The 23,509-nt window shown below is 39.8% G+C and overlaps 2 protein-coding genes across 2 annotated transcripts in view; one reads left to right on the forward strand and one right to left on the reverse strand.

Annotated features, from left to right (window-relative positions):
- LOC145456164 (uncharacterized) overlaps nucleotides 1–23,509 on the reverse strand; it is a 194,613-nt gene that overhangs the window by 105,855 nt on the left and 65,249 nt on the right. The window lies entirely within an intron of this gene.
- LOC145456188 (trypsin-4-like) lies at nucleotides 3,126–18,169 on the forward strand. The gene is made up of 10 exons (XM_080334269.1): nucleotides 3,126–3,143; nucleotides 7,435–7,566; nucleotides 7,655–7,829; nucleotides 7,892–7,989; nucleotides 10,159–10,317; nucleotides 13,172–13,289; nucleotides 13,355–13,557; nucleotides 17,470–17,622; nucleotides 17,712–17,819; nucleotides 18,025–18,169. Exons 2-10 carry the CDS (start codon nucleotides 7,443–7,445, stop codon nucleotides 18,033–18,035), a joined length of 1,149 nt encoding a protein of 382 aa, XP_080190395.1. The 5' UTR covers nucleotides 3,126–3,143; nucleotides 7,435–7,442; the 3' UTR covers nucleotides 18,036–18,169.

A 23,509-nucleotide genomic window follows, 5' to 3' on the forward strand; every position in this document is an offset into this window, starting at 1 on the left:
TTTGCGCTCGACAAGCCGGTCACTATAGGACACTATGGTGGCACCGTGTGTTAATTGATCGTAGAGAAGCAGACGTGGCGGTGCCTGTATGACAATGGTGTTCTCAAATCCACATTGTTTTCGTCATTATCGGCGAGAAATGGCTTTGAAGTGATATTGCTGTCGTTAAAATACATTCAATAAATACGATTTTTTCCGTGTATATGTGGACGAATGGGCAAATAATATATCGGTTCGGCAATCCGGCCCGCCAAGTAGGCCTACCTAATTTTCCTATATCCGACCCGCCGACTGGAGAAGTTGCTCGCCCCTGGTATGAACTGTTAGTTTCAACACCAAGAGTTAAAACTTGGTTCTATGTCAATATGACTGTAATTAATGACTGTCAGTTTCCATTTTCTCAGCTTCCGCATAGGAATTTGAGTGAAATATAGGATCTGGGTTTTTCTGGGTTTATTTAGCGTCCACATCTGGGTTTTTCCGAAATATCCCAGTGCCATCTTTGCATGATGAATCGTAGGATAGGCCTGGCCATACGCCGATAAGATGACTTTTTCAGGATTACCATTTCCCATAGCAAAATGCAGCTCAACCTTATTCACGGTCATACGGAAATTAGCATATCGTTTGCTTATATTGATAAAATGGGCAGCACATGTAAGCAGTGAGGTAGCCTACGTATCGATGTGTATGATGGGCAACTCATATATATACTCTGTCGCCATCTTAACATCTTAGCATTGATTAGCCCAACGGCGGAGAAGAAAGGCAAAAGTGTCGCAACCAAGCATTCATGATGCACCACCGTTTCTATACCTTCGCAGTGTCAAATCTTTTACTGCCCTGAGGCACGTGTCTTAAATGGTAAGATGGTGTGGTGTTTCAAGACTATTTATCGCTAGAAGACTTATTGTCTTGCAATTCAAGGACTTGTTTACTGGGAGAATGATGAGTTTAGAAAATAAGAATGTATTTCAAGGGCTGAACAACTGAACTGAATAACGATACCAATGCGGACACTCACAATAACAAGGATATACTGTTTTTTATGATTTCCTACCAGCAAGTTTTTTCGCAAGGCCTAACGATATGGAAATTATTCACTAACATAGATGTCGGAGGACTGTTTGAAAAAATTTCTGAGCATATCATATATTCCATGCGACATCTCTTGAGAGTATTATAGTATCTGCGCAGTGACGTTCAGCGAGGTTCATGATGGGTGAGGCACTGACTACACTCCCTCTACCCCCGCACACACACCAGGGTTGTAACCAAGTCACAAGGCTCTGAGTCACAAGTCAGTCTCACTTTTATAGTTTTGACTCGAGTCAAGTCGAGTCATTTTCAATCCACCACCGAGTCAAGTCCGAGTCCAAGTCAGCGATCGGAGGGTCGAGTCCAAGTCATGGTATTATGACTCGAGTCCGAGTCCAAGTCATTGTCTTTGACGGCTCAGTTTCCAGTTAAATTTATGTTAACCCACTTTTTACAACTCTGTTTGGTGATATCGAATGGTTGGCATTCATAATATACTATGTTTACTCACTTTTAGCAATTTCTAGTCGCATTTTCAGGTACCAGTACCAATAGACAAAATCCCAATAGTGTGGTAACTTTACTATTCTTCGAAATTACAATGAAATGTCTGTCTTGGCCGTCTGAGTCTCGAGTCATGCGCAATGACTCGAGTCCAAGTCGAGTCGATACAAAGATTGACTCGAGTCTAGTCGAGTCATTTCCGAATTTTCCGAAAATGACTCGAGTCAAGTCGAGTCATTAGAAAATCGTGACTCGAGTCGGACTCGAGTCGAGTCATGACTCGAGTCATTACAACCCTGACACACACACACACACACACATATATATATAACTGAAATATAGCACAAATATGTGAATAACAACAGCCACAGAAAGCGGGTAAGGTGAGAGCGTTTTCTTTGCAACCTGTAATTCGACAATACATATTTCAATTTTTTCCATTAGTATATATTCAGTTATTTAATGCAGAAAGCTCAACGAATAAAACGAAAGGAAAAACGATAAATTCTTTTACTTGCGGTACTAATTTCGGTTTTATATTCTCTGTAGTCCTTTACTTGTCCAATCTCTTTTTTTACAGGATTGAAATGGTCACTGTATCAGCATTACTAAATGTGTCACTCACTAACATCAAACTTAAATGGACGAAAACATCATTCAGACTGTGGAAAATCATGGTTAGATGCATGATTGGGGATGCATATTTCCTTGGAATAAGTTTCACAAATATATAAAAACTAAAAGGCTAGCTAATTAAGTTGGCGACCTGTTTCTTATCATATTAGCCATCTTCACAGGCAAGGTATACAGGCTGCTCCTATCGCCATCTAATCCGCGTATGCGGTGTCATACAAAAGTCTAGAAGTGAGCCGTGCTACAAGCGTCGGCAGATATGGAATCATAGTATAGGATATCGGCCTGTGTACATGAACATTGAAATAAAAAAAATAAAAAACGCAGACTATGTATGTAGCTACCAATGTTCCCCCTAATTTTTCATGAGTCTGCACGCACTCACTAAGTCACTGCGCGATCCCTTGGAAAACAGTGCGTGACGACTAAAAGAAAGGTTATCACTTTGGCTTTCTTGTGCGCACCTTAGATTTTCTGTGCGCAGAGACCGTGAAAGCACTGCGCAATTGCGCAGGCGCGCAGCTTAGCGGGAACATTGGTAGCTACCACATACCGCGGTTAAAGGTATGTGTGCGGAGGGAAACACATTGCAGCTACACCAGTAAGGGAATGTATTTGCTCCGCAATACGAATTGGTCGTCGCAACTTCACGATTCATACAACACTATCGGTTTCCGAAATCGATAGTGCGTTTCACTGTGCTGCAATTATCCAATTGTTAGCGAATAGTGAGTGAGGCAGATTCGTTTGTGTCTCACCTAGTTATTGTTTCACTGTGCTGTCATTATACGTAATAAAGTACAATTTCACACTCCTTGGCGAATTTCATAGGGTTCTGGTGCTTTGACACTGTTAATATTCGGATTTCCGGCGGCCGGCGTTCGATTTCGAGTCGGAGGTTATTCTCGGCTTCTCTGTCCCCGCGTCGCTGTTCTTACGGCGACAAAAAAGTCTCGTCCTGACGACAGGTGAGGTACTGCCTTACTTGCCTCCCCTGACCGCACGTCACTGTGCCTGCGTGTGTTCTGCCTGATTTAAATTAAGGTGTTGGAATATAAAAAAAGGATTAGGGGCGTGGAAGTATTTGTATTTGAAAATTGATTCGTTATAGGAACCTGCTTCTAGGAAATTTTTCACTTTTATCTCGGGTATGAACGGATGAATACCCAGATTTTTGTTGCAAGTTTTCACAGGACATTGTTTCCGACAGCTTAAATCTACCAGAACGAAAACGGTGAAGGTCTGCCTGACTGCAGTCACAATAGGGACTAAAGACGTGAAATCCATTAATTACCCATTCAATCAGTATATTTTAGTAGTGCAGCGTTGACATTTTAGCATTTGCACTCGACAGGACGTAACCCAACGTGGCAAAATGTAAATTTATAACAATGGACTCGGTAGCGGTAGCAGCCGATGCTCTGCTGTTATTCAACACGTCCTTTGAGCTCGGGGGTTTCCCGACACCTACGTAAATGCAACTTTTCTGAAATTTTCCAGGTTCTAAACCGCGGCGCAGAAGACCTCAAACCTTTTAATAATAATAATAATATTAATAATATTAAAGCCACTTAGATCCGTGCTCGAAATCAGGAGACGTGGAATTTAAGGAATTTCATTCGAAATGTCAACGCCAAATTCGCAATTGGAATTAATTGCTGCCGTCATTTGCAATGAGCAACCAAATGAGTTTCCTGGGCTAAACGGAAACTCGATTCGTTTAAATAAATCCTCGATCAGTTCCAGATGACGGGCGTTTCCAGGTGAAATCCAATCCTCCAGCACGTTAGTTGATTTTGAACTAATAAACAATGTCAAAAATTCCGTCGATGACGCGTCAGCTGAATGTACAGTATTTGAAATTATGGAAATTGTCGTATCATCTAATGTGCCAATAGTGCACAGAACTATGCGTGGCACGTTGCATAATCCACAAAAAAAACCGTCCATGACGCGTTAACTGTATGTATTTGAAATGGTTGGACATTCTTGTCCGCCGTGGCTTGGTAACTATCAGTCGTCATTTTATACGAGATCGATCGACTAGTTTGCGGAAATATACTTCAAATTTAATGGCTTTGTGGCCACGATTATAACGGGGTCAATGCGATTGCATGCAGATTAACGTCCAAAGTACCGCGGCTACTAAATCATACTCGCGTTGTGAAAAAACTGCCTTTTCTGCGACTCATTACAATATTCGTTATAACTATCCCCCTGGAGAACTATCAAGTTTCAATCGAAAATATTTCTTCACGCTTAGCGCGATTCAGGACCCCATAAAAATATTAAGTTTGAATCGCGTGCCTTTCACGAATAAAGGTTTTTCTGGTACGTTTGAGCGATTCCAATATATTTTGACTATACCGACAATCCTGATGGGAATTCAAAAAATAACAACATGCAACAAAGTCAATAATAAATACCAGAAGATGCATCATCATTAATTTTCCAAAGACACATCCCTCCATAAGCTTTACAGGTTAATCTGATCACGTGGGCTGAGGATGAATAAAGTTTCGATGGTTATATGTGATACAACCAACATTATCGACGAAAGTCATTCAAGAGGTTAAATAATTTTTCGCGCTCGGCGTGATTAGAAAACTAATCCCTATAACTTTTCCCAGCATTTATACTCGCGATTTTGGTGCATATATAGTAAGCCGGCGGGAATTTTCTGCTTTTACAATTAGAAACTTCTTATACGCAAGGTATATCTCGAGAAATCAGTGATGGCACAGGACACCACAAGGGCTCTCCGCGGGGCAACGTTCCCTGTAGCTAATTTCATACGAATGTTTATCGTCCAGACGGACCATGACGACTCCCCGCTGCAATGCGAAATGTTATATATGTAATCGAAATACGGCTTACTACAGAATGGGTGTAATATGTGGTCAGGGGTGTACGAGTTTTTAAGTAAACCTTAAAAGGGTGTACCGCGACGAAAACGGTTGAAAAACGTTGTTATAGGGGCCACTAGTTAGTAACCATGCCTGAATACTCTGCAAGGATGAAGATGCTGCCAACGCCATACAGAGAGTGGTCCGAAGTTGAAATGCAAACAATTTCAACCAAAGATGTTGCAATGACGTGAAAAATTGTAATGTATGGAAAAGGTTCACAGTGTAGAACCATACCAAGATTCGTTTGCAAATGCGAATCACCAAATTTCTGAGATTCACACATCAAACGCGAACGTGAACCTCACGTTCACACCATCCCCTGTGAGCACCAATGAGCAATGCCAGCAGTAGGGTTATGACTTGAAGTAGAGATTGGAGTTAATTCCATTTGATTAGTAGCAGGCCTTTTCTACTACTTTCTTTGAAATAGCGGCATGCTCTGCACAGCTCAAAGATAAATTCAGATTCATCCCTAAATCCTGGGTTTTCGAATATTTCCACCTGAATTTCCTGCTTGGTGGATTGCGCCACGTGTTCGTAGTGATTTACCACATCATCTCCAAATTAGTTGTTGATGGTTGGGTTTGTTGAAGACGTTGGATTGACATATTTAAATCGTCAAAATATACTCCTAGTTAATGACAACGCAAACTGTAAGCTAAGATCATTTCGTTTGTGGTCAAATAAGGTGAATATCACTTAGCAATGTGAGCAGTCCATCGAACAGAGATACATTGCTATACGAATATTATACTCCTACTTTGCTACAACGTAAACTGTAAGCTATGATCCCTTCGTTTGTGGTCAATTTATTTGTGATGTAACAATGCAGGATCAGTGAAACTCAAAAATTATTAAATAGCTGGTTGCTCTCACAGGTCACACCAGCAGCGCATCGCGAACAATCCGAACTTTTTCAAGACACAGCGAGTTGGTCGACGCCGATCACTTGATGACGTGAAATTGAATCGTACATTTTCCTCCGAGTCGAGTCAAGTCATTTTTGCAAGGTGACTCGAGTCAAGTCAAGTTATACGAGAAGTTGACTCGAGTCATCCCAACTCTGGTTAACACCCATGTGCCTGACATCACGAACATGTGTTTCATATCGCTCCATAATATGGTAACCTGTTATTACAAGCACAAGCTTTACGATATTCTCTCACTATTGTTGGTTCAGTTGGTTTATCGCTGAAGCGACTCATTTACCGCGAACCTACAACGAGTGGATGATATGGTATGGAATGTAATATTTCCGAGTCCGAGTCCAAGTCAGCGAACAGAGGATCGATTCCGAGTCATGGTATTACGACTCGAATCCGAGTCCAAGTCGTTTTGTTGACTGGTCAGAGTCTTGGTAAAACCACTTATTTAACACTGTTTGGTGATATCGAATGGTTCACATTTATAATATACTAATTTTCCTCAATTCTAGCAGTTTCTGGTCGCATTTTCAAGTACTAGTACCAATAGACGAAATCCCAATAGTGTGGTTACTTTACTATTATTCGAAATTACAATGCCATTTTTGACTCGGTTCGAGTCATGCGCAATGGCTCGAGTCCAAGTCGAGTCAATAAACAGATTGACTTGAGTCAAGTCGAGTCATCAGAAAACCGTGACTCTTGTCGAATCATGACTCGAGTCATTACAACCCTGCCTCTCAGATAATATTATATTTAGGATATGTGGAAATTTTCCGGCGTTTATATTCTGATTACTTTGGATGAAATTATCCATTTCAACAGCTCTGATGCACCAATTCTATACCTAATTTCTTTATGTCAGCGGTGTAGATTGCCCAATCGTCGAAGAAGGAATCTAAAATATACATGGGAATATTTGGGAATCGCAACAGAAGCTCATGACATGAAAAACTAGGAATGGGAAATTTCCATACGGCCTACTCTATAGTCCATACCCGTCTCACTCGTTCTATCTCATAATTACAATTTACATACCTTCCCAGTTGCCCAACCTCACAGATAATATACTATTTTGCTGTGTGGAAATTTTCTGGCGTTCATAATGTGATTACTTTGGATGTAATTATCCATTTTCACAGCCCATGATGCACCATTTCTATGCCAAATTCTTTTGGGTCATATCCATACGACACTTCAAATATCTGAAAGATTTCACTGACCAAAACAAACGTTGATGCAATGAAGCAATCATTTTCGTATGGTGCGTTTTGGGCTTTTACCTTTACATCAAATCATATTACACATATCAAAGTGTAGATTCAATGATGATAACATACATGAGCCAAGTAGGATTGCATACGTCAACCATGGCAGCCCGCGGGCAATTAAATCGAGGAATATTATATATATAATGATGTGTTCAGATTTGACAATGCTTCATTCGCGTCCGATGCCCGAATACCGCAAAATGCGAGTTGCATCGTTTGCAGTTCTGTGTCTTGGATTAGGCCTGTTCCCAGCTGTTCTGTCCCGAGATATTTCACCATTTGTCGGAGGTAAGTGAGCTATACATAGTAGGTTATGTAAGATACTTTGATAAAGAATTACATTTACATACTCTGCCAACGATTTATGTTTCTACAGAGCTTACGTCCCCCGTTCGTGCCAAAACTTTTTTAGTAGTTCATGGCCTTGACGTTGAAAGTCCCCGAAAATATCCATGGCAAGTATATTTCGAACTCGACAACGGATTGGATCGATGCGGAGGGTCCTTGATAGCAAATAAATGGATTCTGTCGGCCGCGCATTGTTTTGACAGGCAAGTGCATGCGGCGATTAAACCTATTTCGGTAACGTATAAACCGATGTTACTTCCAATAGAGAAGTCATTACGAAAATAGTAATGGGGAGCGTCTGGAAAAATGGAAACAGCAGTGGAGCAGTCTTTGGAGCTGCGGAAAAGGTGCTTTGTCACAAAAGTATGCTGGTGACTTTCGAGTTTTGACCTTCTCGCTGCAATAAAAGCATGGACCGCACTCGTGGAATATGAGTGTGATTGATTGTAACCCGTGCAGTAGGGGTGTTCAAAAATGACTTTTTTTTCTCAAATCGTACTGGCTACTTGATAAAATTGTTAGGTTACCTAATTTAAGCCTACACACCAAATTCGGTTCAATTCCAGCCAGTAACCGCATTGCTACAGGAGAAGAAAAGTTCTAATTATTATATAAAAATAAATTGAAAAAAATTGAAAATTTCCTGTTCATCCCATGAAAGGGTTAGGTTGTCTATAAAAACGATTCCCCCCAAAGTTGGTTCGATTCCAACCAGTGGAAGCGGAGTTATTGCCGTCGAAAAATTTGGATTACGAATAAAATCGTATTTACGGTGGCCAATTTTTTAATTATTTATTATTTTCGACGGCAATAGCTCCGCTTGCAGTGGTTGGCATTGAACCAAATTTGGTGAGCATCGTTTCTATAGACAACCCAACACTTTCATGGGGTGAACAGGAAATTTTCAAATTTTGTTTTATTTATTTTTATATAATAAATAGAAACTTTCTTGTCCTGTAGCGATGCGGCTACTGGCTGGAATTGAACCAAATTTGGTGTGTAGGCATAAATTAGGTAACTTAACAATTTTTAGATATTAGAGATTTTTATGAAATATATCATCAAGAATTGGAAGGAATTTTTATGAAGCGACAGAACAAGTGTGTAAAGCAAAATTCCTTAATTGAGGTCCGTGAACCGATCATGGGCTATTTTCCAACGGGCCCATGAAAGATAAATGAACGTCCTAGGGTCGAGCCTAAAAAGTAGAGTTGGGAAATTTAGATTTCCCGACGAATCTGTGAATTGATAAATCTTGCGACTGAATAGTGAATGATATGCTACGATTAGGAAGTGGATGATCTTTGCCCGCAACAGAAAGGTTTCCGTTAGTAATCATCATATTTTGGAATCTGTCAACGATAACCGTAATTTTTAGATTTAGCTCAATGATTAGGCATTTTCCTGTTCCGCTCGTGCAATTCGTTACATGGTCAATGCATACATATAATTCCATTCACCTTTAACATGCTATTGAAAAATCTCTGCATGGTTAAATCACTGATGAACTGTGCCACATTGGACAACGGGGATATAGTTTCGTCAATGAACATACACAGTCCAAAAGACCTCAGTCGCCAAGAAGCACCCCCCTCAACGCCTGTTACACAAGTAGGCCTACATACATTAGGTCTTTACCTCGATTTTTATTTTCCTGGTGGATATTTTTCATATTTTATTGAATAATAAAGACTGTCATGACCATCAGTTAGGTAGTGAAGGCTGTGATCCAAACGTGTCTGCAACTATATTTTGATCTGTATGAATGACTATTGAGATTATATATTGCATAAGCCTCCGGTTTCGTATTGGGTGTATTCGCTCTTCAACATCGTTGTCAATTCGGTTTTATATTTATTATCGCTGTTTAGTGGCACAGAGTGAATTTCGTTTTGGTGGGACATTAGGTGACTTTCGTCTGATATGAAAGGCCAAAATGAAGTTGTTTTACAAGGTTAATGAATCAAATATGATTTCATTTATATACCGAAACCCCAAAAAATAATCATGCCTCGATAGTTGAAGCTCAAGCAAAAAGTAATCACATTTCTAGGCTCTCATTTGCAATAGACATTAGTAGTTTACTCTCAGTTCATAACTTCAGACCCTGTAACATAGATCATATAATTACCTCTCCTCGACTTCGATCACTGCGATAAAAATATATAGCCGTCCACTAGTTGACAATATATACTCAAACATATGTCCGAGCAAAAATCAAAATGGCTCACCAATCAACGCGTGCGTGTCATTCAGTTTTGTCCCGTGGGAATAAAAATAATTGAACATAATCATAATGAGCCTACGTAGTACCGCAAAGCGAATAGTGGTAATTTGAGCGAGAAGGCACAATATTTTCAGTAGAGACTAAATATTTGAATCATTTTTGCTATCGCTGGGCGTAAATAAAACATAGTATAATATAGTTTTATAGCACATTGAAACACGTCCATTTCGACACGTATAGACATGCATGCTCTGTCAGTTTGATTCGCCATCCGCCTGGTTTACATGCTTTGACTTTCCGTTTAGATTACGATAACTACACTCTGGACTACGATATTTGTCTCGTAAAATTGAAGCGACCGGTGGTTCCCAGAGCAAATCTGAAACCGGTTGCATTACCGCCAAGGAAGACGCATTTTTCCAATGGAAAAACATGCGACGTTACAGGATGGGGGTTTGACGAATGTAAACTTATCAATAAGTCTTTATTTATTGACCCCCACAAAGCAGATCACACAATCCTCATTGCATCATATCAGTGTTGGAATCAAGTCACTACTTTCAAGTCACGAGTCATCCCGAGTCATTTAGCATTTTGACTCGAGTCAATCCAAGTAAATCGATTTTTGAAGGTGACTCGAGTCAGGTCAAGTCAATCAATTTTTCGGGGTTACTCGAGTCAAGTCGAGTCAAGGCGAGTCAAGTCGAGTCGAGTCGAGTCAAGTCAAGTCACGAGTCAAGTCACGAGTCAAGTCCCAATTCAAGTCAAAATGATGTTTCGAAGTACGAGGCATAATTAGGTCATTGCATTTTGATAGCTATTAGAAAGTCGCCATTTAATTTGATTCGAGGGACCAATATCAGACTTGGACAACTAGACAATTCTAGTTGTCTAATTTCACTAAATTAGAGCGAAATGCCAGTAATCTAATTCTAATCTAATTTGTGAAATGCTTTCATGCTCTAATTCTAATTCTAATCTAATTTGTGAAATGTCCGTATTCTCTAATTCTAGTTCTAATCTAATTATTGTTTTCCTGAAAATGCCTCTTTGTCCGAGGCATATTGCACTATTGCAGTGAGTTAAAAAGAATATCCCGCTTGCGCAGGGAAATCCAGTTCCAAGCCGCCATCGCATTACTTACACCGTGCAGTCACAGTAGACATTATGACGAATATAGCCTGCTAAGTATAGCTTGTAGTCTGCGAACAGCATTCTAGCTTCTAAAACTTTACGTTAGTACATTGGCATTCTGACTAACATGGGCGATGCCCATGGTTACCATAAAAGAAGTAATATTTTATTAAAGTATAGTAAAAATCGAGCCAAGCTTGGTGTACAGAAGTTAACCATTCTCATGTTTATGGGAATGTACTATTGTTGTTGTTTATTAAACAAAAATATGTGGCGCCTATCGCCTCACGGCCTTTTGCACCACGCACTGTGATTTGATGTGAACTGCATTTTGCTGTATTCATTTCCCATATACAATTTCATTCCATTTCCAAGTTTTTGCGAACTAAGTATAGCTCTAATTCTAATTCTAATTCTAATCTAATCTGGAAAAGGCTTAGTAGCTCTAATTCTAATTCTAATCTAATTTGAAGAAGCTTTGTAGCTCTAATTCTAATTCTAATCTAGTTTGAAAAAAACTGTGGAGCTCTAATTCTAATTCTAATCTAATTCAGAAAAGCTGAAAATTTTCTAGTTGTCCAAGTCTGACCAATATAGAGGTAAATAAACATGCAAAAGGCGACGTATCGCTCACGCATACGTGGAACTGCAAAACTACGATCACTTTGTTTGCGGTCAATTTATTTGTGATAGAACAATGCAGGCTCAGTAAAACACACAGTCATTGAGTGATTGCTCAATGCTCACTCTCACAGGTCACACAAGCGTATCGCGAACAATCCGAATGTATACAAGATCAGCCATTTTTATCGACATCGTCACTGGATGACTTGAAATTGACTCGTACATTTAGCTCCGCCGCGAGTCAATCCACATTTCCGAAACGTTGAGTCAAGTCAAGTCAAGTCATTTTTGCATAGTGACTCCAGCCAAGTCAAGCCATATGAAATAAACTCGACTCATCCCAACACTGTATCCTATACGTGTTTAGTCGTCTGTCTCCCTACCACCCCATATCACATCACAGTATCTTTACAATCAATCCAGCTAAATAGCTTATGCTGCTGAAATCGAAACTTACCACACTCTAGAACAGCGGTTCCCAACCATTTTCTCTTCATTCCCCACTTCTGATTTTTTTCGGGTCTTGAAAATGCTCCCGTCAATAATATTTGGTCAAGGATGTGTAAATGCGGTTACGTGACTAGTTATTAATCCCGGAGTTTAGATATGCCTGTATTTGGTAAGACTTTGTTTAGTAAGGACTTTCTATTGGTTCAAGTTAAGCCGCTCCAGGATTTGTAGTGACGAGCCATGTAAACAAAACCACTGATTGTGGCAGTTGCTCATAAGTTTTCTGAACAGACGGGAATCCGAGGTCGAGGTAAGTATGGTCGTATTTTCTTTTCTCTTTAGTCATTACTAGGGCGATTTTTTTAGACATGTCAAAATAAGGCGTAATTTCGTCAAAATTGTAGCGTTAGGTCAAAAAATTGTCAAAATTGTTTACAAAGTCAAAATTTGTTGACTCGTGCATTTCGTTTGTACGTAGGTTTTGCACTGTCGGTGAACTTATCATTTGATGAGCTTCTTGGAGGTACAGAACTTCAGTATACAATTTCACAATATATTCATATTGAAATGAACCCGAATATTTTCGGCTGACACTCGTCAGGGGTAATCGTCAACAGCTAGTAGAGAATTGGAAATAACATTGTATATCAACAATCGTATCACAAAATATGACGTCACCAGCAGGGAATTTTGAATAAGAGAGCGTTCAGTGTACTCGACTCACACTTCCTTTTGTGTGCCTTGGAATGGACTTTTATCAAAATACACCAATCAAAACTCTGTCAATAAAAGGAGTTCGTGTACCACCTAAAATAGTGCATTGAACGCTCTCTCATTCTAAATTTCATGCTGGTGACGTCATATTTTGTGATACGATTGTTGATATACAATGTTCTTTCCAATTCTCTACTAGTTGCTTACGATTACCCCTGACGAATGGATCCACCACCCAATTTTTTTCTAGCTATGTTATTGGTAGAAATGTGTGTTCCTCTCACTGCCACGACCAGCAACGGAATTCAACGTTCCAATGCTCAATAACACATTGGAAAGGAACGCCTATGACAGATATACCGAGGAAATGAGATACCGCGCTTTATCTTTATATAGATGGCAGTCTTCCCGACATTCTTCAAGAAGCTACAGTCAAAATAGTAGACCGAGATGTCTGCGAGGCGTGGTATCGCTCAGCAAAAACTATCGTTGTTAAAAACACAATTTGTGCCGGGTATAGATATTTGATCATCGCGATAATAAGAATATGTTATTAAACTTCACGGCCTTACTTTTCAGTCACAAGGAAGGGGGACAAGATACTTGTGGCGGTGATAGCGGCGGGCCGTTGGTTTGCAGGAACGATTTGGGTGTACCGATATTGACGGGAGTTACCAGTCATGGCGCTAAGGAATGCGGAGCAGAAAAGAAGCCAGGCATTTACACAAACGTATCAAAATACTTGGACTGGATAGATGAAACTATGAAAGATCCACCTCCCAGTAAGTGAAACATTTGGAAAATGAGGATTTGGTAATGCAGCCTTGCTATACTGTAACGACTTCATACGCCAATTTATATACATAGATCGATGATAATAACATTTCTGCATAAAATGTGTTACGCAGTAGCCTAGGGCCAATTTTATTCAATTTGGAGAAAAATGCTGTGCAAGCTGCGGGACACACAACGTGATGCATGTAATCAGAAATGGTTAACAACTACCGCAAGTGCTTATATTTTTGCATACTCACGAGTCACGACTCCCGTGGGTTTTGTCTACTTCCACTGCTTGCTCAAGTGCTAAAGTTTTTAGATTACTCCCACGCATACTACAACCGCTTTTGAAGTAGGTATTGTTGTCTAGATAGATTGATATCTCTATCATGAACGAAATTATCGGAAAACGGGGTTATGGTTATGCATACCCTGTATGATTTCGAATACCGCACCTGTTTTCATGGCCATTAATTATTCTTCGGTACTGAATAAAACGCATCTTGCAATTATGAAAATTGTCGCTGTCAATTACCTAAAGCAACTAGCTTGTAACACCTCGTCTCGATCTACTGCTGTATATTATTTGCTTGAGTATCTACTACTATAGCCTACTTCAAGCCGTTTTGGCATACTGTAAGAATTCCTACCACTGCATGTAATTAAGTGCAAACGATGAGTACACTTTCTCCACCTCTGCCTATATATTAACAAAATCCGATACAGAAATCGATAACAATTCTACCTAATATTGTAATAGACTAAGACATGCGCACGCGACCCACCAACTGCAATGCAATGCAACGTAATTTTTGATGACTCGACTTGACTCGGGTTATATTCTTAATATAAGGAAAACGACTCGACTCGACTCGAGTCAAATTGTGTACTGACTCGACTTGTACACAAGACTCGGGGAAGTCATGTGACTCGAGACTAAGGATGGGCAAAAAAAGGCGTTCCGTTGTAACTTCGAAGAATAGTAAAGTTACAACACTGTTCGTATTTCGTTAATCAGTGTTGCTACTTAAAATGGGGCCAAACTGTCATGAGCGAGGAAACTATTATATGAAGAATACCAGGTATTTGGTATCACCCAACCAGAGTTGTTAAAAGTGGATTAAACATTACACGAAGTCGAATATGAACGGTGAATGCCAAGGGCCCAGCCAAAAAACAAATTGCTTATGAATTTAGGGGAAATTCCCACCCCTCCATATGTATCCATCATTTATAGGGAGATTCCATCACTACCCTTCACACACGATTCATAGACGCACACCCATACCCACACACCCTTCTGTAGCGAACTAAATCCAGTATTAGACGATCGATTCACGAACAAGCCTCAATGGTATGAAAAACCAGTAAAAATCGAAAATGCAGTCACGCGACGTGCGAAAATCTCTTGAGGTAAATAAATGAATTTTATCAATAGTGTTAGTACGTGAATACCACTGTTGGGATCAAGTCACTACCTTCGAGTCACGAGTCATCTCGAGTCATTGCACATTTTGACTCGAGTCAAGTCAAGCCAACACTCGTTTTTGGAGATGATTCGAGTCAAGTCAAGTCACGACTCAAGTCACAATTCAAGTCAATTTGAATTTTGGAAGTATTAGTGATGATTCAAAGTCATTACAATTTGCTCGCTCAGTGAAGGACAGATTAATTGGCCATTTATCTTGAATCAAAAATAAAGTTAAATACATGATATAACATGATATATAAATACAAAAAGGCGTTGCATCACTCACGCACACGTAGAACTGCTAATAAAATACGTGAGTACCTGTTTAGCTACATGTTACAGTCTGATATTATCATCAAAAATTGAGGATTGAGTACGAAGCTTCGAGAAGTTGAAACAAATAGATATCGTGCAATACCCTACCATCTACACATCCGCGAGAATAGAAACGCATAAACTATGGCCTACTTCGATTTAAATCATACAAGAGGGTCGGTAAAGGTGAGCGCTGCGCAATATCAGCACTGAACCGTCTAAGAAACAGAGATGCGTTGCTATTAGATAAATCTACTACAACTATGACACAGACTTGTACAAACTACTAGATTTTCAAAAAGCACAACTAGAACTAGAACCACCCAATTTTCAAAATCCGCAATTAGAACTAGAACTATAGTCACTTTTCAAAATCCGTAACTAGAAGTAATCGCTTTTCAAAACCCCCAACTAGAACTAGGACTAACGACTTTTAAAATTCCGCAACTAACTAAAATACAACTTTTTGGAATATCACAAAGCACCCAACCACAAACAGTTGGTCCGAGAATTGGTATCTGCATATGGAAACCTTGGAGCAAACATGAGCATTAAATCCCACTTCCTGTTCTGTCATCTTGATATATTTTATGATAATATTGTTGATACTAGAGCAGTGGTTCTCAACCTTTTTCACCTCGTGGACTGGTAAAATTTCAAAAAATATTTGGCCGACCGGCGGACTTTCAGAAATTGAAATCAACCCAAAATGTAAAGTATGCAGCCTTTTTTTGCAAGTATATGGCGCTAGAGCTAGAGAGTGACATTTTTAGGGGTTTAATCGTAATTGATTATGTTCATGATGGCCTGCATGTGATTTTACGGTAGTGAGTCTGCTGAATCGAGGTAAAATCGACTTTCCCAGATAAACGTGCTACCGCCGAGAGTCGTTTACAGTCGTTCGCGCCGTATGCCGTGGATTTAACCGACACGCCAATTCGAATAACATTCATCTCTTCGACAATATCGAGAGAAGTGTTTCGGAGTCGAACCAAGCATTTTGTCGTGCTACCTTGCTGAACGTTTATTGCCCACTACAACCATACGTAGGCTACTCCGGCTACTACGGATACAATGTGCCGCACGACAACACTTGGCAACAGCTATACCTGGCCAATGGCCATACGCAAAACCAGTGCCGAAAAGGCACGTCCTCAGTCAACCCGCCACCCCACCCCCGAAAAACCTTGGTCTAGGGCCCCTACAGTTGGATAGATGCTTTCACCAATAGTTTTGAGCACATCCATTTTACTCAGTGCAGGCAAAGAGACATACAGAGCCTAATCGCGCGAAGCGCGGAAATTTTCTAGAATTCATGACCGAATCAGTAAATAATATTGGTAATTCCGTACATTTTACTATAATTTTTTTATCCTCTCAGAATTATCAGATTCTCCGGTAGAACTGAGTGACGTGTCGTCTTGGAAAATTTAGGCCTTTAGGGCATGTTATCAAATTAAACATATTATGGCAGACTATTGCTGGAGCCTTTCGAAAAACTGCACTAAATTGCTTACAACCAAAAATAGCACAAGAACCTATTTTGCTATAAGATAAGTTATTATTATTATATGCCAACTGATTATTTTGAATTTAAAATAGGTGGTTGACATACAACTGATTCAATTAATCCAACGTTATTTGAGTATTTAGGTAAATACTTATATACATGATTGAAGTTTATTTATGTACACATGATATCCGTGAAAGTCTCCAATTATGATAAATCCAATACCCCGAAACATAATTATGTTGATGTATTTTGATTTAAAACAGTCTTCAGCGTGTCAAAATAACAAGCAGATTGAATTTCTGAACTTCATAGTACGACTGAGCCATTTTTTTTTATCTAACCCACACAGCGAAAATATGAGATTTTAATTAAAATAGCCCCATAGATTATCTTCAAAGATAGAGTCAATTTGTAAAAAACACTAATGCCATACTCGGAATCACTGCCCTTCAGATCCCCCCAAACCACTTTTACCTTGTCTGCCTAAAAATATGCGTTGACCAGTGTAATTAATTGAAAACAATTTTAAAAAGTTAATTATTGCCCAGCCCATCAGAATATGATCAAATACGGTAACGACAATTTATGTTGGTTTATACCGACTGTATTGACTTTCAGAAATGCCACGTTGGGGTTCGTGGTCCAAATGCTCAGCCTCATGCGGGATCGGGATCAGGGAAAGAAGATGCTTTTATGGCGGCAAGCGTGTGGCGTCGAAAATGTGTGGTGTTGGCCCGTCGAAACGCGACTGCTCTTTGACAATATGCCCAGGTATGGGTCGCCTTAACAATCTTCAATTTACAGCACACTCTAGCGTTGTTCCACGCCACTTTCTCTAAAACACGTATATTTTCTGCTAGTGTCAGTCTGTGAAGATAGAAGAAGAGACTGTGCCCTCGTCAAATACTACCACCAACTATGCGATACAGCTTGGCCGCTATGCATGCGAACATGCGGAAAATGCGGAAGTAGGGAATGATTGCAAATTCGCGATATGAGATTATAAAAGCTTCGCATCGCGTTGTGTACGATTATGCCATTGTATTTTATGGAATTCACCACTTCATGTAGAATCGACGATCGCGTCATATATTATAGCAGCATTGAATACCCATAAAAATGTGAGGAATGTTTAATGAAAAGATGCTGACGCTTTTTTCAAATTATCTTTAGAAAGGACATAAAGGAACGAAGACTAATCTGCACATATCATGCATGATCGTTTCTCGAAATGGCCAAGAACTATGGCAAAATGATTTCAAACTGTCATCAGCTTATCTGTCTTGCAGATCAAAATAAAATTATATACGAGACCGTGTATTTCTTGATATCTATGTGTTTGAGTATTATAAAATGTTAATGGGAAATGTGGCCACACGACAGATTTGCGAATGCATGATAACTTGACAGATATAGTTTTCGGAAAATGCGTAACTGAATGAAATAGCGACGGTGAGAGAGAGAGAGAGAGAGAGAGAGAGAGAGAGAGTGGTACTGCCGATTGACCCGCAGAATTCGAATTTCCATGATTCGACCCGGGTAGCCCAAGTCTCGGAGCGATGTTACGCCTTGCCGGCCTACGACACTTATTGCAATTCATGAAATTTGGTTTACTCTGATAAAAGAATGGACAACCGGATGTCGCCTAATGAAGCTAAATAGTATGTGTCCCACACCTTGTGGGGGAATCGGACATTTGATCTGCTGTCGCAAAATCCCTAATGATTTTAGCGATGTGAAATTGTATTCTAGGATATATTCTAACAATACCTTTTTTGTAATTTTGTAGAAGATCTCTCCATACCACTGCTAGCATAGTGCATTGCCACAATAGTTTTACATGTTATTAGCAGACATGGGGTGATTACTTCATGAATGTAATCGATTGCGATTACGATTACTTCTGAATCACGCGATTACGATTACGATTACGATTACGATTACAGCAAAATCGGGAAGTAGTTGATTACGATTACGATTACATTGGAAAAGTAATCACGATTACTCACGATTACATTTATTTTGCATTTTAGTAGTTATAGTGGAAGACAATACATGGATTGCGCTGGAAAGGCCCAATGATATAACAACTGTCTTTAAAAAAGATGGGACGTTTCCTTGTTACGTCATAATGTACCCATTGCCCATTTTATAGAAGACGGTTTATCGCACCCAATGATTTGCATTCTTGCCAGGTCCATAACTGCCGTATCCCCAATTCCCCAATAGGGTGGGGAGCGTGGTTGGACGGGACTCAAAAGTATTTTGTAAACCAACATAAATTATAGAGCATTTTCGAGAGATTTCATTAACTTGGAATATCTCTTTGAGCTTTGCGATTTAAATGTCTCTAGATAGCTTGATTTCGAAATGCATACGTCTCCCCCTCAAGAAATAAGGCGTACAATACCGCTCCTTGACACATCAAAAGACATATGCAGTTTCGGCCAACATGAGACTCCACGGAGTGTGCTATTAAAGAAAGACATTGGCCAAAACTTGGGGTATGTGTCCATTGTTAATAGCCGCGCTGGGTGGGCGTGACTAATAGTCCATTCTTTCCAATCCGAGCCCACGAAGCAAATGCCACCCGGGCACCCACAGAGCATTAGACATGACAATTTGTGTGTGCGTCTCACGCAAGTTTTTCTTTAAGTCTGTTGTTTGGGCCACTACAACCAATATATTTTGGCTATGTAACAGACAGGAGGTCACGAATTAACAACATACAATAAAGTAATTGTTGCAAGACACCAGATGTTATAATTATGAATTACGCCCCCCTCCCCCATTCCCCCCGCTCATCAGGTAAATCTGACCATCGGGCGCATAGACAGGATTAGAAATGCAATATAATGCAATTATCAATATTATTGACGAAATTAAATCTTCAACTTTAAAATTGACTACCCTATGGGGGCCCAAGACCAAAGTTTGGTTGGAGGACGCTTTTGTTGTTTTGATCCTGATTCTAGCTACAACCCACCCTAACATGGTATATAAGCCGATGGCTATGACGGCAGGTCCAAATGTTCAGGAAAGAATTGTGAAAGAGCGACTCGTTTTGGGTAGAATATTATGAGAATAACAGAAAGTGAACATAAAATTCAACTTGATGCAGATAGTGCAAGCTGCCATTACGAGAAACGGCCAAACAACGGCCCAGTTATGATGAATATATCAGCAGCTGTTGATTTTAATGCTTCGTTGTGGAAATCGTAATGTTTTACTTGGCGAGTACAGAAATTTAAACCGATGTCTGCTGTACGTTCGTACCATATAGGCCTACTGCTCGCCAAGCAGTAACGGTGAAACTGCATTTAACTATAGAATTAGAACTATTACATTCTATAGTTTAACTAAGCATAACCAAGCATCAATGCAAAAGTTGCTATTTTAACTTAGGTAGAGAGGTGATTATGATTAATTATCATGATGCGAGGTAGTGGCGTCTGAAATGTATTGATAAACCGATATACAGCACGGTGGGTTTTCTTACAATCACACAAATGTTCATCGAATATCTATTTACTAGGGATGGTGTGAACGTGAGGTTCACGTTCGCGTTCTGTTTGTGAACCTCAGAAATTTGGAGGTTCACGTTCACAAACGAACCTTGGTAGGTTCTGCACTGTGAACCTTTTTCATGGATCACCATTTTTCACGTCACCATATAACATCTTTCGTTGAAATTCTTTGCATTTCAACTTCGCACCATTCTATGCATTGCGCCGGCAGCATAAAAATAAACATCACCAAACGGACATGCACCTGCCAATCTGAAATATTTTACTTGCTTTGTTACAGAAGTTTGCTCGAAATATTCAGCTTTCCGTTTGTGATTATTTAGTGACTCTCTGCTGTGAGTTTGACCCGCAATCACACAACATCAAGAGTGAAATATACACTACATGTAGCATGTAAAAGTAGTTGGCGAATGATGCTTATTCAACCAACCAACGAAATTGATGTCGTTGTCTAATGTAAAAATCTAGCAGGCGTATCGGGTCAATCTTGATTTCATATGTTTATTGTATCATAAAAAAATCCGTGCGATTGGGGTGTTGGCTACTGATGTATAAATTTTTGATGGGGTAATATCGGTAGCAAGCACAGAAATCCGTTTTACACTCCGCTCAATATCAAGCAATAGCAATACTCAGACGCCGCATAGTCTACATTGTATGGCCTTGCCTAGACCGTTGAGGCGTATATTTCCTTGCAAGTCCTCGTCGAAATTGTTGGCAAAGCGACGAAAGATATTGATTTTATGGAACTATTATATCATTTGATTTCCCCATTTGGCGTCGTTCGAAACGTCAATGCGTACTTCAGCATTGTGGCATTATGTGGTCAATAATATAAGCTATCACTTCACTGAAATGTAGGGCTGGAATCAGCAATATGACGTCACGTGACGTCATGAGGTTCACGTTCGCGTTCACACAGAACCTTTCAAAAAGGTTCGCGTTCACACGAACCTGAACCTTTGGGAGGTTCACACCATCCCTACATTTACTATGTGTGGATACTTCCTACGCAAAGACGAGCAAAGCTAATAGGCTACCTCTGACGTAATAATGAGCAGTGGCATTTGAAAATCAGACGTTTGTGCTCTCGATAACTGGTATAATATATCTTTCTTGTTCACGAGTGTTCAGTTTATGTCACAGTCCTTGTACAAATAAAAAGTAACCGTTCTTTCACAAAGAAATCGATTAAATATGGGAAGTAGTCGATTACGATTACGATTACTTCGGGATTTTTTCGAATGTAATCGATTGCGATTACGATTACTTAAAAATGCTGTAATCGTCGTAATCGATTACGATTACTAATCGCGATTACCCCATGTCTGGTTATGAGCTCCTGTTGTGATTCCCAAATAATAGCTGACATATGACTTAAAAATTGGGGATAGAACTGGTGCATCAGGGCTGTTTAACTGGATAATTTCATCCAAAATAATTAGAATGTACACGCCGGAAAATTTCCACACATCAAAAATAGAATGTTATATGAATGACTGCTATGAATGTGTGGAAAAAGTATCAAATATGGTACCGAAGAATGTTGCTATGATATGGAAAATTGTAAGTGGAACTATTAAGTTATTGTGGAGTATGGAAATTTGCCATTCCATACCATACCATATACCATGCCCTGCCGGTGACCGGGGTGCGTGACTATAACGAGCAGTTCACACTGTGTAGATCCATGCTCGTGTATCATCTAAAAATAGTACATTGAACGCTCTCGTATTCGACATTTCGTGCTGGTGACGTCATATTTTGTGTTACGATAGTTGATATAATACGCTGTTCTTTCGAATTCTCTACTAGTTGCTGACGATTACCCCTGACGAGTGTCAGCCGAAAATATTCGGGTTCATTTCAATATGAATATACTATTCAACTGTAGATCCATGGTTGTAAGACGTAAAGTTCTAAAAATGTGGTTGAGCTGTGTGATCTATTTTATCTCGATGGTGAATTGATGGCGGCCTCCACGAAATTTGAAAAATGCTGCCGACTTGTAGCCCGGCCCACTTCTAGGCTTTTATAAGACACCGCTTTCACGGATGAAATGGCGAGGAGGAGCCTAGATAAACCTCCAACACTTCGGTAGGAATTCTGGAGTCGAACTCGGTCGGACTCGAACCCGCAACCCATTGGTGATGCAGCTGTGGATCATACCACCACGCTATCTCGCCACACCCCCGTTTTGAGTTGACGACCGCTGTTTTAATCAGAATTATGCATTCGCGAAGGAACGTGGGAAGGTTTCGGTGGGCAAAGTGGATATGTCAGATAGAGGTCCGTTAATCTATAAATCCCAGTCATTCAGTAGATTCTGCTTGTAATTTATCGTGAATGTGGACTTGCTCGACGAATAACCTATTGCCGGCGTAATACTTTTCAACAGTTGTGGCCCGTCATACCTGAGCAATGCGTTCTCTGGTAATTCATGCTGATCACGTGGAAATTCAACTCAATTTATTAATAACAACTTCATCATGTCCTTCCTTACCTTCCATGATGAGATTTTTTTGTTAGCCAGTGAAATTTCTTTTAAAATAGTCCGTCGATATGATAATAAAGGCAATCCTGTAGTTCACCAACCACGCATATGTAGGTCTGTGGACTAGATTGCATGAAAATTTCGGCACAATTTCAAATACATACCGTCGACGCGCCGTCGGCCGAATGTATTTGCATTGTTCATTTGTTCTGAATCAACAGCTTGCTCGAGCGTCGGATTAAACCATATTATTGAGGTAAATTATTGAGGTTTCTTCAAATCGCATCGGGTTTCCGTTTTGCCCAATAAAGGTCATTCGGTTATTTATTGCATATAACGGTATCAAGTATTTCCAATCGCGAATTTGGTGTCGACATTTAGAGTGAAGTGGTCGGGGGATTCTTTAAAATCCACTTGTCGTAAATTTTAAACGTGTTTTCTGAGCGGTTGGAATGCAAATTCAGACTATCTCAAGCCACTTGATCGAAGTGGAATTTTGGAATAACAACAGAACAACGGCAGGCACCGCACTCGGATTGACTGCGATTCCAGGATGCGCCACTGAAGGCCGATAGAGTACTTTTTGTATTTTTGGACATTCATTGGCGGAAACAAATCTTGTTAAATCTGGCGACAA

The sequence above is a fragment of the Botryllus schlosseri genome, chromosome 14, assembly GCF_051294905.1.
Source record: "Botryllus schlosseri isolate E-star chromosome 14, Bs_hap1, whole genome shotgun sequence".
In the NCBI taxonomy this organism is placed as follows: domain Eukaryota; kingdom Metazoa; phylum Chordata; class Ascidiacea; order Stolidobranchia; family Styelidae; genus Botryllus; species Botryllus schlosseri.

What these genes read in the sequence shown, in the direction of transcription:
- LOC145456188 (XM_080334269.1), top strand. Translation starts at nt 7,443, where the DNA reads ATGCTTCATTCGCGTCCGATGCCCGAATACCGCAAAATGCGAGTTGCA. An exon ending in AAAAACACAATTTGTGCCGG is followed by an intron (nt 13,290 to 13,354) that starts GTATAGATATTT and finishes CTTACTTTTCAG; the next exon opens with TCACAAGGAAGGGGGACAAG. An exon ending in TATGAAAGATCCACCTCCCA is followed by an intron (nt 13,558 to 17,469) that starts GTAAGTGAAACA and finishes ATTGACTTTCAG; the next exon opens with AAATGCCACGTTGGGGTTCG.